Source organism: Scyliorhinus canicula, chromosome 9, assembly GCF_902713615.1.
Source record: "Scyliorhinus canicula chromosome 9, sScyCan1.1, whole genome shotgun sequence".
Taxonomy (NCBI): domain Eukaryota; kingdom Metazoa; phylum Chordata; class Chondrichthyes; order Carcharhiniformes; family Scyliorhinidae; genus Scyliorhinus; species Scyliorhinus canicula.
Genome location: NC_052154.1, coordinates 152,362,520 through 152,377,695, shown reverse-complemented (window position 1 = coordinate 152,377,695; position 15,176 = coordinate 152,362,520). Strand labels below are relative to the sequence as shown.

Here is a 15,176-nt window from a genome sequence, read left to right as displayed (position 1 = left end):
CTGCTGCCGTTTTTTCCCCCTTTCCACTCCGAGTTCGAGTCATGGACTGCGGGGAAAGTCGATCAGCACACCTTCTCCCATCGGGAGACGTCGAAAAATTTCCGTTTTGGGCTCTAAAAAGAGCCAAAAAGTCCGTTTAAACGGGAGTTCCCAAATGTGTGGCTTCCTACGTCATCGCTGCCACCGGAAGTCGGGTTCCACATTTCCATCTACCCCCCATAACCTTTGATTCCTTTGTCTACCCCCACCTTAAAAATCTACAATGAACCCCCCTCCACCACCGCCTTCTGAGGCAGAGTTCCAAAGTTGCACAACCCTCTTGTCAAAAAAATTTAGAGTACCCAATTCTTTTTTTTCCCAATTAAGGGGAAATTTAGCGTGGCCAATTCACCTACCCTGCACATCTTTTTGGTTGTGGGGGCGAGACCCACACAGACACGGGGAGAATGTGCAAACTCCACACGGACAGTGACCCTGGCTGAAAATCTCCTCATTGCTGCCTATAAGGGTGACCCCTAATTTTAAAACAATGTTCCCTCGTTCTGGACTTAATTTTGTTGCATTATTTTACAGAATTACTTCCAATTTAGATACATCCAGTCTGGCAGTAGATTCCATGGTGAGCTGGCAATAGGTGCCACTAATCCCCACAATTGTACTCTCTCCCTTGCTGGGTCTCATTGCTCTGCCATTCCCTACTTCCTATACTTGGCCATGCTGGCTTAGCTTTGACCAGTTACTTGAAACTTTATCAGCTGAATTTACACCAGTCAGGCTCCCCACAATGTGACGTTAATTGAGAATGGATGAATTCACAGGTAGCCAGGGTTCTAGCGCAATAATATAGAAGCCAGGGCAGTGCACCCTTGGATATATTATTGGCTGATTTTAAACCTGAAATTTTAACATTTGAGTGGCTTAAAGAAATTCAACAATTACCTGCAAAGTGAAAATCACAAGACTGTCACCTTTTCTAAAACTCCGAGAGTCCAAATTATGCAGTGATCTCAGGAAATTGTTCTATTAGCTGGAACACTACTGCCCTCTTTTGGCTCATAACTACATACGTGCAAACACACAGCCTTAAATAAGTGTTTTCAGTCACGTTTGTCATTTCCTCCAGTGGAAACAACAGTGGGGGGGGGGGGGGGGGGGCTGGATCTTCAGGGCACATTTGTAACTACTCAAATAATTAACACTTTGCTTGGATTTGCCATCTTGCAATTTATATCATAAAAAGGATACAACCTTCCACAAGGTTGAAATAGAACCATAGAATCTCTACAATGCAGAAGATGACTATTCGGCCCATCGAGTCTGCACCGACCCTCTGAAAGAGCACCCTACCTAGGCCGACTCCCCTGTCTTATCCCCGCAACCCCACCTAACCTTCACATCTTTGGACAGTAAGGGACAATTTAGCATGGCCAATCTATCTAACCTGCACATCTTTGGACTGTGGGAGGAAATGTGGGAGGAAACCGGAGCACCCCGGAGAAAATCCACGCAGACATGGGGAGAACGTGCAAACTGTGGGGCCAGAATCAAACCTGGGTCCCTGGCTCTTTGTTTAGCAGCACATAAATTGTCCTTTGTAACAAGTCAAACTCACATTTCTCTAGTACCTTTCATAACCTCAGGATAGCCCAAAGCATTTCACAACCAGTGAAGTGGAGACACTTGTGATAGAGGCCAGAGATGCTGTTTTAGTGATGTTGGTTGCAACATCCCACGGTTGTGAAAGGATCTCTATAGGTGCAATTTCATCCTTACTTTTAGGATAGTCTAAACTGATTATTATGAATTATGATGCCCAATAACATTATGGTGACAGAGATAATGCTCCCTGGGATGCTGACTCTGCATTAATTATGTGCCGAATGGGCGTGGGCAGTGGCTGTGGCTCTTACCTTGGCAGTAGCCTATCTGAGGATTATACTTGGCGTATGCAGAGAGGATTCTGAATAGCTTCGCCTGCCCCTCTTTAGCCTCAGGATTTCTACCCATCAGGGAACAGTGAGTAGGAAATGATCTTTCTGCAGAAAAGAAAGATAAATATTTCAAAGTGTGTTGTGATTAAAATGATCGTCTTTTACACAATCCATGCTCCGAAAAATAGGTGCATAAACATTATAGAACATAGAACATAGAACGATACAGCGCAGTACAGGCCCTTCGGCCCTCGATGTTGCACCGACATGGAAAAAAAAAACTAAAGGCCATCTAACCTACACTATGCCCTTATCATCCATATGCTTATCCAATAAACTTTTAAATGCCCTCAATGTTGGCGAGTTCACAACTGTTACAAGTAGGGCATTCCACGGCCTCACCACTCTTTGCGTAAAAAACCCACCTCTGACCTCTGTCCTATATCTATTACCCCTCAATTTAAGGCTATGTCCCCTCGTGCTAGCCACCTCCATCCACGGGCGAAGGCTCTCGCTGTCCACCCTATCTAACCCTCTGATCATTTTGTATGCCTCTATTAAGTCACCTCTTAACCTTCTTCTCTCTAACGAAAACAACCTCAAGTCCATCAGCCTTTCCTCATAAGATTTTCCCTCCATACCAGGCAACATCCTGGTAAATCTCCTCTGCACCCGTTCCAAAGCTTCCACGTCCTTCCTATAATGAGGCGACCAGAACTGTACGCAATACTCCAAATGCCATCGTACTAGAGTTTTGTACAACTGCAACATGACCTCATGGCTCCGGAACTCAATCCCTCTACCAATAAAGGCCAACACACCATAGGCCTTCTTCACAACCCTATCAACCTGGGTGGCAACTTTCAGGGATCTATGTACATGGACACCGAGATCCCTCTGCTCATCCACACTACCAAGAATTTTACCATTAGCCAAATATTCCGCATTCCTGTTATTCTTTCCAAAGTGAATCACCTCACACTTCTCCACATTAAACTCCATTTGCCACCTCTCAGCCCAGCTCTGCAGCTTATCTATGTCCCTCTGTAACCTGCAACATCCTTCCGCACTGTCTACAACTCCACCGACTTTAGTGTCGTCTGCAAATTTACTCACCCATCCTTCTGCGCCCTCCTCTAGGTCATTTATAAAAATGACAAACAGTAACGGCCCCAGAACAGATCCTTGTGGTACGCCACTCGTAACTGAACTCCATTCTGAACATTTCCCAGCAACTACCACTCTCTGTCTTCTTTCAACTAGCCAATTTCTGATCCACATCTCTAAATCACCCTCAATCCCCAGCCTCCGTATTTTCTGCAATAGCCGACCGTGGGGAACCTTATCAAACGCTTTACTGAAATCCATATACATCACATCAACTGCTCTACCCTCGTCTACCTGTTCAGTCACCTTCTCAAAGAACTCGATAAGGTTTGTGAGGCATGACCTACCCTTCACAAAACCATGCTGACTATCCCTAATCATATTATTCCTATCTAGATGATTATAAATCGTATCTTTTATAATCCTCTCCAAGACTTTACCCACCACAGACGTTAGGCTCACCGGCCTATAGTTACCGGGGTTATCTCTACTCCCCTTCTTGAACAAAGGGACCACATTTGCTATCCTCCAGTCCTCTGGCACTATTCCTGTAGCCAATGATGACCTAAAAATCAAAGCCAAAGGCTCAGCAATCTCTTCCCTGGCTTCCCAGAGAATCCTAGGATAAATCCCATCCGGCCCCGGGGACTTATCTATTTTCACCTTGTCCAGAATTGCCAACACTTCTTCCCTACGCACCTCAATGCCATCTATTCTAATAGCCTGGATCTCAGCATTCTCCTCCACAATATTATCTTTTTCTTGAGTGAATACTGACGAAAAGGATTCATTTAGTATCTCGCTTATCTCCTCAGCCTCCACACACAACTTCCCACCACTGTCCTTGACTGGCCCTACTCTTACCCTAGTCATTCTTTTATTCCTGACATACCCATAGAAAGCTTTTGGGTTTTCCTTGATCCTACCTGCCAAAGACTTCTCATGTCCCCTCCTTGCTCGTCTCAGCTCTCTCTTTAGATCCTTCCTCGCTTCCTTGTAACTATTAAGCGCCCCAACTGAAACTTCATGCCTCATCTTCACATAGGCCTCCTTCTTCCTCTTAACAAGAGATTCCACTTCTTTGGTAAACCACGGTTCCCTCGCTCGACCCCTTCCTCCCTGCCTGACTGGTACGTACTTATCAAGAACATGCAATAGCTGTTCCTTGAACAAGCTCCACATATCCAGTGTGCCCAACCCTTGCAGCCTACTTCTCCAACCAACACATCCTAAGTCATGTCTAATGGCATCATAATTGCCCTTCCCCCAGCTATAACTCTTGCCCTGCGGGGTATACTTATCCCTTTCCATCACTAACGTAAAGGTCACCGAATTGTGGTCACTGTTTCCAAAGTGCTCACCTACCTCCAGATCTAACACCTGGCCTGGTTCATTACCCAAAACCAAATCCAACGTGGCCTCGCCTCTTGTTGGCCTGTCAACATATTGTGTCAGGAAACCCTCCTGCACACATTGTACAAAGAACGACCCATCTAATGTACTCGAATTATATCTTTTCCAGTCAATATTTGGAAAGTTAAAGTCTCCCATAACAACCACCCTGTTACTTTCGCTCTTTTCCAGAATCATCTTCGCCATCCTTTCCTCTACATCCCTTGAACTATTAGGTGGCCTATAGAAAACTCCCAACAGGGTGACCTCTCCTTTCCTGTTTCTAACCTCAGCCCATACTACCTCAGAAGAAGAGTCCCCCTCTAGCATCCTTTCCGCCACCGTAATACTGTCCTTGACTAGCAGCGCCACACCTCCCCCTCTTTTGCCCCCTTCTCTGAGCTTACTAAAACACCTAAACCCCAGAACCTGCAACAACCATTCCTGTCCCTGCTCTATCCATGTCTCTGAAATGGCCACAACGTCGAAGTCCCAGGTACCCACCCATGCTGCCAGTTCCCCTACCTTATTTCGTATACTCCTGGCATTGAAGTAGACACACTTCAAACCACCTACCTGAACACTGGCACCCTCCTGCGAAGTCAAATCTGTGCTCCTGACCTCTATACTCTCAATCTCCTGTACCCCAAAACTACAATCCAGGTTCCCATGCCCCTGCTGAATTAGTTTAAACCCCCCCAAAGAGCACTAACAAATCTCCCCCCCCAGGATATTGGTGCCCCTCAGGTTCAGATGTAGACCATCCTGTCTATAGAGGTCCCACCTGCCCCAGAAAGAGCCCCAGTTATCCAGAAATCTGAATCCCTCCCGCCTGCACCATCCCTGTAGCCACGTGTTTAATTGCTCTCTCTCCCTATTCCTCATCTCACTATCACGTGGCACGGGCAACAACCCAGAGATAACAACTCTGTTTGTTCTCGCTCTGAGCTTCCATCCTAGCTCCCTAAAGGCCTGCCTGACATCCTTGTCCCCTTTCCTACCTATGTCGTTAGTGCCAATGTGGACTACGACTTGGGGCTGCTCCCCCTCCCCCTTAAGGACCCGGAAAACACGATCCGAGACATCACTTACCCTTGCACCTGGGAGGCAACATACCAAACGTGAGTCTCTCTCGCTCCCACAAAATCTCCTATCTGTGCCCCTGACTATTGAGTCCCCAATTACTAATGTTCTACTCCTTTCCCCCTTCCCTTCTGAGCAACAGGGACAGACTCCGTGCCAGAGGCCCGTACCCCATGGCTTACCCCTGGTAAGTCGTCCCCCCCACAAGTATCCAAAACGGTATACTTGTTACTCAGGGGAACGACCGCAGGGGGTCCCTGCACTGACTGCTTCTTCCCAGTCCCTCTTACAGTTACCCATCTATCTCCAGTCTTTGGTGTAACTACTTCCCTGAAGCTCCTATCTATGACCCCCTCTGCCTCCCGAATGATCTGAAGTTCATCCAGTTCAAGCTCCAGGTCCCTAACACGGTTTTTGAGGAGCTGGAGTTGGGTGCACTTCCCACAGATGAAATCAGCAGGGACACTGACGGCGTCCCTCACCTCAAACATTCTGCAGGAGGAGCATTGTACTGCCTTCCCTGACATCACCTCTAGATTTAAAAAAAAACAAGAAAAAGAAAAAGAAAGGAAGAGCTTACCTGATATTACCTCAAACCCTGCTCCCGCTGAAAGTTAAGCAAATTTAAAGGCACTCACTCACCTTCACGACAGGCCCCTGCTCCCGCTTCCCAACCACCGTGGGGTGGGGGGGTTGGTTAGAGGAGGAGGTAGGGTGGGAAACACTCACGAAGTGTTTCGGGTTTAACTGTCACTTGCCAACAGCCCTTCCACAAACCACCTTCAACTTAGGCTGACCGCACTGCACGTATGCAAATTCCCCCAGAACAGCTGATCAGTAGTTTTGCTCTGCTGCCCTCTGCTGGATATGTTTATGGGCTTGTCCTAATAAATTCAGATGACGAGATGATACAAAATCGAGCGGTCAGAACTTATCAGGAAAGGTTGAATATGCTGCCCTCTTTTCTTTTATAAGAGAAGACTGAGCAGTTACTCAATAAAATTGTGAAGGAGTTTGATAGATATAGAAACATTTCCACTGGTATGGGGGTATCCAAATCCAAGGGCTATAAATAAAAGATGGTCACTAATTAAACATTACATAGGGAATTCAGAAGACATCTTTACCCAGAGAGTGATGTGAATGTGGAACTTGCTCCCACATGGCTGGTTGCAGTGAAGAAGGCCTAGATGCATACTAGGGAAGCTCGATAACATGAGGAAGAAAGGAATAGAAGGACATATTAACAGGATGAGATAAAGTAGAGCTAAACTTGTAAAGCAGATCAGTTGGATTGAATTACCTGTTTCTGTGCTGTAACGCCATCCAAAACTCTGTTCCTTCCATCCTAACTCGCACCAAGTCCTGTTAACCCAGCACAAATGTGCTCGCTGATGTAGACTGGTTGCGAACCCAGCAATGCTTCAAATTTAAAATTAGCATCCTCACGTACAAATCCTTTCATGTCTGTCACCCTCTGTAATATCCTCCAGCCTTACTACCCTTCAAGATCTCTGCGCTCCTCCAATTCTGGTCTCTTGCACATCACCAACTCCCTTTGCTCCATCAGTGGTGGCTGTGCATTCAGTTGCCAAGATCCTAAGCTTTGGAATTCCTTCTTTAAGGAGCTGCTTAAAACTCAGCTGCGGGTAAATCTTTGTAAATCTGCACTCCTGAAAATCACCTTTAAGATAGAACATAGAACAGTACAGCACAGAACAGGCCCTTCGGCCCTCGATGTTGTGCCGAACAATGATCACCCCACTTAAACCCACGTAACCCGTATACCCGTAACCCAACAATCCCCCCATTAACCTTACACTACGGGCAATTTATCATGGCCAATCCACCTAACCCGCACATCTTTGGACTGTGGGAGGAAACCGGAGCACCCGGAGGAAACCCACGCACACACGGGGAGGACGTGCAGACTCCACACAGACAGTGACCCAGCCAGGAATCGAACCTGGGACCCTGGAGCTGTGAAGCATTGATGCTAACCACCATGCTACCGTGAGGCCCTAATATTTACTATGTAAAATATGTAAAAGATATTTACTATGTAAAAATTGCTTGTTTTATAACCAAAAGACCAGTATTGAATCACATAAATTATTGTTTACAAAAGGTATTGTTGTTTAAGACTGGAAAATTGATATTATCAAAAATTGATATTATCCTACTTACTCCTCAAACAAATTAAAAGCTTACTTACAAATGCTGAGGGAAAACATTAGACTAAGGGGCAAAAGGCAACTCTTGCTGGAGTGGGGGCTCTTGTGGTGTATCCTGTTCGTTCAGTATTTTGCTAAGTCAAGCATAATTTGTCCCGTCACTTGCTGATAAAGGTGAGGAGAGCGCCAAGGGACGAACAGTCTTCGCTTTAACCAAATAAGTGGTGAGAAAGAAACACGGGAACAATGGAGTGGAGAATCGAGAGAATTCAAACCAAATCAGGTCCAGAAAGATAAATTAAAAAACTAGAAAGAAAAATTGCAATGAGCGCAAGAGACAGAAAGGAGAAGTAGTAATAATTCAAATGTGACATGTTAAAATCGCCAAGAATTTGCTATCTGTGGGAATCCGATTTAATGGTTTAAATTGTTTGCTTTCTGGGCTGGAGCAGTTAATTGGCATTGCACTAACAATCGTGCCATTAAAAGGAAACCTACTTCATTAAGTTGGAGCCCCAACCTTTGGAAGCTCACTCTTCCCCTAGAGCTGTGTATTAATCCCATGATCCCACTCTTATCCTATAGCTCTGTATCAATCTCAAACATTTTTTTGCCCTCGAGCAGCTTGCTCCAACCTCAGTGATCCAAGAGGTGCGAACGCACCCAGTGCTATAAGGGAGGGAGTTCCAATATTTTGACTATCCTACAGGAATTATGATTTTCTCTTTACCTGAAGTGTCAATGTGTGTCAACAATGACCAATTTGCAAATACTCAACGATTTCACAGAACATCCCACTCTGATTGGTAAGGCCAGCCCTCCCATATTCTAATACATGGACTACATCACCCTGGCAGCATGGGCACTGCTGCTCGGGTCACATACTCGATATTCGCTGCCTAACTGTAAACACCCACCACCCAAGACACAAGAAAAAAGAAATAGAAGTAGGGGTAAACCATTTGGCTGTTTCAGCCTGCTCAACCATTCCCCTATCCTTTAATTCCCCTAGAACCCAAAGAAACCCTATTGATTTTATTCTTGCACATACTCAACAACTGAGCATCCACGCTCTCTCTGGTAGAGAATTCCAAAGATTCACAAATTCCCCAAGTGAAGATGTTTCTCCTCATCTCAGTCCTAAATTGTCAGCCCATTGAGCTTTATCACCTGGACAACAAGAAACAAAACCATCACTTTCACACAATTCAGCCACCTTACCGACATCCAGGACAATCTGTCTCAACGTTTCAATCGTGACCTCAGGGTTTTGGTTCGCCATCAGGTTGCAGGCTCTGCTGTCCTTTTCAGCCTTATTTTGATCTGCATTGTCCAATGTAGAAATGGCCACCTGCACTCCGTACTCATTCACGCCAAGGTTTGCGAGCTGACTGCGGAGTTCCTGCACGTACTCCTGGGAAAAGTGTTAAACCATTCTTAAGTCAACGTATTCTCAAGTATTCCTCAGTAAAACGCCAATTATGCCTCAGCTAGAGTATTCTTTTAAATTCTGAGCACAACACATTAGGAAGAATGCCAAGGCGTTAGAGAAGGTGTAGAGGGTATATACTAGAACAGTACCAAGAATGAGGGGCCTCAGTAATGACTAGAGATGCTGGAAACTTTTTCTGCTCTGTGGAAAATATTTAAGGAGATTTAATGGAAGTGTTCAAATCTTTGAGGGGTCTTGATAAGATAAATGAGGAGAAACTGCTTCTATTGGCAGGAGGGTTGGTAACCAGATGACACAGGGTTATGGTGGTTGACAGAAGGACCAAAGGAGGAGATCAGGAAAAATAACATTAATGCAGCAAGTTATGCCCATTTAAAAAACACTGAAAGGGTGGTATAAGCAGATTCAACAATAACTTTCAAAAGGGAATTGGATAAATATAGAAAAGGAATCTTTTGCAGTTTATGTGCAAGTGCATGGCCAGGGGTGGAGGAGCAGAGGAGCAAACTGAGGCTGAAGCTTATTCCTTACATGCGCCAAATGTCAAATAGATAGGATAGATGCGGGCAGGTTGTTTCCACTGGCGGGTGAAAGCAGAACTAGGGGACATAGCCTCAAAATAAGGGGAAGTAGATTTAGGACTGAGTTTAGGAGGAACGTCTTCACCCAAAGGGTTGTGAATCTATGGAATTCCTTGCCCAGTGAAGCAGTTGAGGCTCCTTCATTAAATGTTTATAAGGTAAAGATAGATAGTTTTTTGAAGAATAAAGGGATTAAGGGTTATGGTGTTCGGGCCGGAAAGTGGAGCTGAGTCCACAAAAGATCAGCCATGATCTCATTGAATGGCGGAGCAGGCTCGAGGGGCCAGATGGCCTACTCCTGCTCCTAGTTCTTATGTTCTTATAACGGGGAGCCAATGGATGTGGTATATCTGGATTTCCAGAAAGCCTTTGACAAGGTGCCACACAAAAGTTGCTGCATAAGATAAAGATGCATAGCATTAAGGGTAAAGTAGTAGCATGGATAGAGGATTGGTTAATTAATAGAAAGCAAAGAGTGGGGATTAATGGGTGTTTCTCTGGTTGGCAATCAGTAGCTAGTGGTGTCCCTCAGGGATCTGTGTTGGGCCCACAATTGTTCACAATTTACATAGATGATTTGGAGTTGGGGACCAAGGGCAATGTGTCCAAGTTTTCAGATGACACTAAGATAAGTGGTAAAGCGAAAAGTGCAGAGGATACTGGAAGTCTGCAGAGGGATTTGGGAGGTTAATTGAATGGGCTAGGGTCTGGCAAATGGAATATAATGTTGACAAATGTGAGGTTATCCATTTTGATAGGAATAACAGCAAGCAGGATTATTATTTAAATGATAAAATATTAAAGCATGCTGCTGTGCAGAGAGACCTGGGTGTGCTAGTGCATGAGTCACAGAAAGTTGGATTACAGGTGCAACAGGTGATTAAGGCAGCAAATGGAATTTTGTCCTTCATTGCCAGAGGGATGGAGTTTAAGACTAGGAAGGTTATGCTGCAATTGTATAAGGTGTTAATGAGGCCATACCTGGAGTATTGTGTTCAGTTTTGGTATCCTTACTTGAGAAAGGACATACTGACACTGGAGGGTGTGCAGAAGAGATTCACTAGGTTAATCCCAGAGCTGAATGGTTTGGATTACGAGGAGAGGTTGAGTAGACTGGGACTGTACTCGTTGGAATTTAGAAGGATGCGGGGGGATCTTATAGAAACATATAAAATTATGAAGGGAATAGATAGGATAGATGCGGGCAGGTTGTTTCCACTGGCGGGTGAAAGCAGAACTAGGGGGCATAGCCTCAAAATAAGGGGAAGTAGATTTAGGACTGAGTTTAGGAGGAACTTCTTCACCCAAAGGGTTGTGAATCTATGGAATTCCTTGCCCAGTGAAGCAGTTGAGGCTCCTTCATTAAATGTTTTTAAGGTAAAGATAGATAATTTTTTGAAGAATAAAGGGATTAAGGATTATGGTGTTCGGGCCGGAAAGTGGAGCTGAATCCACAAAAGATCAGCCATGATCACATTGAATGGCGGAGCAGGCTCGAGGGGCCAGATGGAATACTCCTGCTCCTAATTCTTATGTTCTTATGTCACACTGTCACCGTCCCTCATTCACCAGAAAACAGCCTTGATTTGAACCCCTTCATCGAACCAACTCTCATTGTGTCTGCTTTATTTCACGTCATGGACAACCATTATTATTGTGGTTCAATCAGATTTACAGAGTGGAATTTGCTATTTTCTTTACAGCTTCTGAATTTTACATTGATGGCCTTCACCTTTAAAATCACCAATGCGATTCCTGTGACATTGTTCATAGTTGGAGTCAATAGCTTGCCTTTCAATGTGTCTGCCATGGCTAAGCAAGTAGATCAGTTTCATCTGAGACACATGGGGATGGATTCTCCGTACCCCAACACTGAAGCCGGAGCGGGAGCGGAGAATCCATTTTCCTGCAAAGAATCGGGATCAGCGCCGGTTCTCCGATTCTGCGGGCCCTGTACACCGCACCACCTAGAACCTACCTGAGGCCATTGCCTGAGGCCCGCTCCACTATTCTCCGCCCTCAACCGGCCGAAGTCCAGAAGGCGTGGAGGATCTAATGTGGTCCAGCTGGTTGGGATACTCTTGTGGTGGTTGTGGACTCAGTCCACGGCCACCGTGGTCGGGGGCGGGCTGATTAGAGGGCGGGGGTTATAGATGGCCGGGAAACGTTTGTGCGGGCGGACAGGGTCGGGTGCACGGCTGATCGGGGAGGGGGGGGTGGTTTACTTTTAGTGTCCAGCTCCGCGGTCTGAGTCCACCCTGGAGAACGGCACGGCCGCTGGAGGCAGCCACAGTGCGCATGCGTGGCCTCTGACCCGGAGGTGCGGGTGCCCGTATCTACAGCAAAAGCTGCTAGATCTATGCCGGGTCCCTGCTAGCCGCCGGCAAGGCTAGGAATTTGTGGCCCTTTCACGCCAATTTTTCTGGCGTGAAACTCCACAGTTTCACTGTGTCTGCCATGGCTAAGCAAGTAGATCAGTTTCATCTGAGACACAGGGGGCTGGATTCTCCATACCCCAACACCGAAATCGCAGCTGGAGCGGGAGCGGAGAATCCATTTTCCTGCAAAGAATAGGGACCAGCGCCGGACATAGTGGGGACATAGTCCCAATAACGGAGAATCCAGCCCAAGGTCTTGAAGTCAAATCTCATTCCAGAGATGAATCAGTGGCTGAGATTCTATGTGCAGTGCTGAGAGAGTGCTGCACTGTCAATAGTCCCGTCTTTCAGGTGAGGCATTAACCAAAGGCCCCATCTGCCTTCTCAAGACATGATACGAGGAGCAGGTGCTTTTCACCAGTGCCTGGTCAACATCAATTCATCAACCAAAAATCTCTTTAAAATTAACAGATAATCAGGTCATTATTGCATTTGGATTTGTTCATTGTCACGTGTACCGAGGTACAGTGAAAAGTAATTTTCTGCGTGCAGCTCAAACAGAGCGTGTCATGTGCAAATTAACAGTTGTTTTTACTCTATGACAACAGCAACTACGCTTCAAAAGTTAGATTGTGGATCTGGAGTCACATTAGGTCAAATCAGGTAAGACTGGCAGATTTTCTGCCCTAAAAGTGAACTTAGGTGTTTGTTTTTTTTATAATGACAATCAATAATGTTTCATGGTCTTCATTTGACTCATTCCAGACCATTTTTTTAAAAGTTCAAATTTCACCATCCACCATGGTGGAATTCAACCCCTGATCTCCAGAACATTACCCAGAGTCTCTGGGTTACTAGTCCAGTGCCAATACCACTGCGTCACTGCCTCCCCTAAAACATGGTGAAAGGTGTTGTAGAATCTATCTTTTTCTGTTTAATGATCTCTATCCAGGTGTTTAGACTGACAAAATGTTATCTTTTAAAAAATAAAAGCCAAAACGGGCTTACTTCAGGTCAAAAAACAAATGCTTCCTTACCTGGTAGGTATGAGTGCTGCTCTCTTTAACCAGCTCACTACCCAGAAGGCATTTCCACAGGTGGCCCCGTAGTTTGATGGGAACGCCAGCTTCGAGGAAACTATGCATCTGAAATAAAGTTTTAATAAAAATAACTGAATTCTGTGCAAAATGATCAAATGGTAGTTTCAGTTGAACAGTGAGGAAGGCGGTAGGGGAGTATGAGGCGCAGCTTGCGGCTGAGGTGGGGATGATGCGGGAGACCCAAAAGTGGCTGAAGGGGAAGGTGGAGGATCTGGGGAACCGCTCCAGAAGGCATAATTTGAGGATCGTGGGGATGTCGTAAGGCATCTAAGATGCCGAGGCCCGTACCTATGTGGCCAAAACGTCGGAGCAGTTGATGGGGGAGGGTGCCTTTGACCGGCCCCTGGAGGTCGGCCGAGAGCACAGGGCGCTGATTCGGAGGCTTCAAGGGGGGGAGCCGCCAAGGGCGATGGTGGTGCCGTTGCACCACTTTCTGGATAAAGAGAAGATTCTTCAGTAGGCGAGGCAGACAAGGAAGTGCACCTGGGAAGGGAATGAGCTAGGGATGTATCAAGTCCTGGCAGCAGAACTGGCGAAGAGGAGGGCCGGGTTTAATCACGTCAAGGCTGCCTTCTTCAAGAAGGGGGTGAAGTTCGGTGGTATATCTGGCCTGCCGCTGGGTGACTTTTCAGAAGCGTGAATATTATTTTGGTACGCCAGAGGAGGCGGTGTAATTTCTGAGAGACAATGGACTGGCAGGAGAAGAAGGACACTGAAGTTTTCAGGAGTTTGTGAGGAGGTTTCTTGTTCTTGGGAATCTTTTCCCCTTGAAATGTTATTTTAGTTTTGATGGCGGGTGGTTAGAGGGCAGGTCCCTCCATGGGGGAATATCAAGAGTGAGTCCACCTTTTCTGGGTTTTCTTTTGGGGAGGAGGTGGGGTTGGGGAAAGAGTGCGTGGGGGGGGCGCCATGATAACTGGGCGGGCGAGTTAACGGAGTGCAGTGGGGGGTTGTCAGGGGGTAGGTGTGGGGGAGTGTGATGGGGTTACTGATTTGTTTGGCGGGGGGGCGGGAAGAGGGTAGAGGGTAAGTATATGAATATGGTGAGAAAGTGAGCAGGATACTGGTCCACTAGCTGAGGAAGCAGGAGGCAGTGAAGGAGATTGGTAAAGTAAAGGACAGGACAGGAAGGGTGGTGTTGGACCCAGTGGGGGTGAACGGGGTGTTCAAGGCTTTTTACAGGAGATTGTAAGATCAGGGAGGGGCGGGGGAGAATGCAGCGGTTCCTGAACGGGTTGGAGTTTCCCACGATAGGTGAGGAGTTGGTGCAGGGATTGGGGCTCCCTATCTGTTTGAGGGAGGTGATGGAGAGTATGAGGCAATGCAGCCAGGGAAGGACCTGGGCCCGATGAGTTCTGGCGGAATTTTATAAATGGTTTTGAAGGGGGACCTGGGGCCACTGTTGACGAGGGCATACAATGAGGCTAGGAAGAGGGGTAGGGGGGAGGATTTCACCCCCCTCCCCGAACACACTATCACAGGCATCCATCTTTCTGATATTGAAAATGGACAAGGATCCGGGGCAGTGTGCATCGTACCATCTGATGTCGCTATTGAATGTAGACGCCAGGTTTTGGCTTCGCGAATTGAGGACTGCATCCCGGGGGTGATAGGCGAGGACCAGACGGGCTTTGTGAAAGGGAGACAGTTGTCAGCAAAGGTGAGGAGGATGCTTAATGTGATTATGATGCTGCCGAAGCGGCAGGACGTGGAGATGGTAGTGGCGATGGATGCGGAGAAGGCTTTCGACCGGGTGGAGTGGGAATATCTGTGGGAGATGCTAGGGCAGTTCAGGTTCGGGCTGAGGTTTGTGGACTGGTCCGGTTGTACAAGGCACCGGTCACAAGTGTGCGGACAAACCGGTTGAGTTCGGGATATTTTGCGCTGCATCGTGGGACAAGGCAGTGGTGCCCGCTCTCCCCTTTGCTTATTGTCTTGGCGATTGGAGCCATTGGCAGTGGTGCTTGGAGCATCAGG

At 46.6% G+C, this 15,176-nt stretch overlaps 1 protein-coding gene across 6 annotated transcripts in view; it reads right to left on the bottom strand.

The window, feature by feature from the left end:
* The window catches only part of si:ch211-266k8.4 (carabin), a 232,649-nt gene that overhangs the window by 169,992 nt on the left and 47,481 nt on the right, over nt 1–15,176 (bottom strand). For all 6 annotated transcript variants that reach the window (XR_005461913.1, XR_005461914.1, XM_038807941.1 and 3 more), the window contains 3 exons: nt 13,137–13,244; nt 8,909–9,101; nt 1,911–2,036 (listed from right to left, as the gene is read on the bottom strand). Coding sequence is in view for 4 of the 6 variants with exons in the window: in XM_038807941.1 (XP_038663869.1) it covers nt 1,911–2,036; nt 8,909–9,101; nt 13,137–13,244 (427 nt within the window). In the remaining 2 variants the exon portion in view is untranslated. The remainder of the gene's footprint in view (nt 1–1,910; nt 2,037–8,908; nt 9,102–13,136; nt 13,245–15,176) is intronic.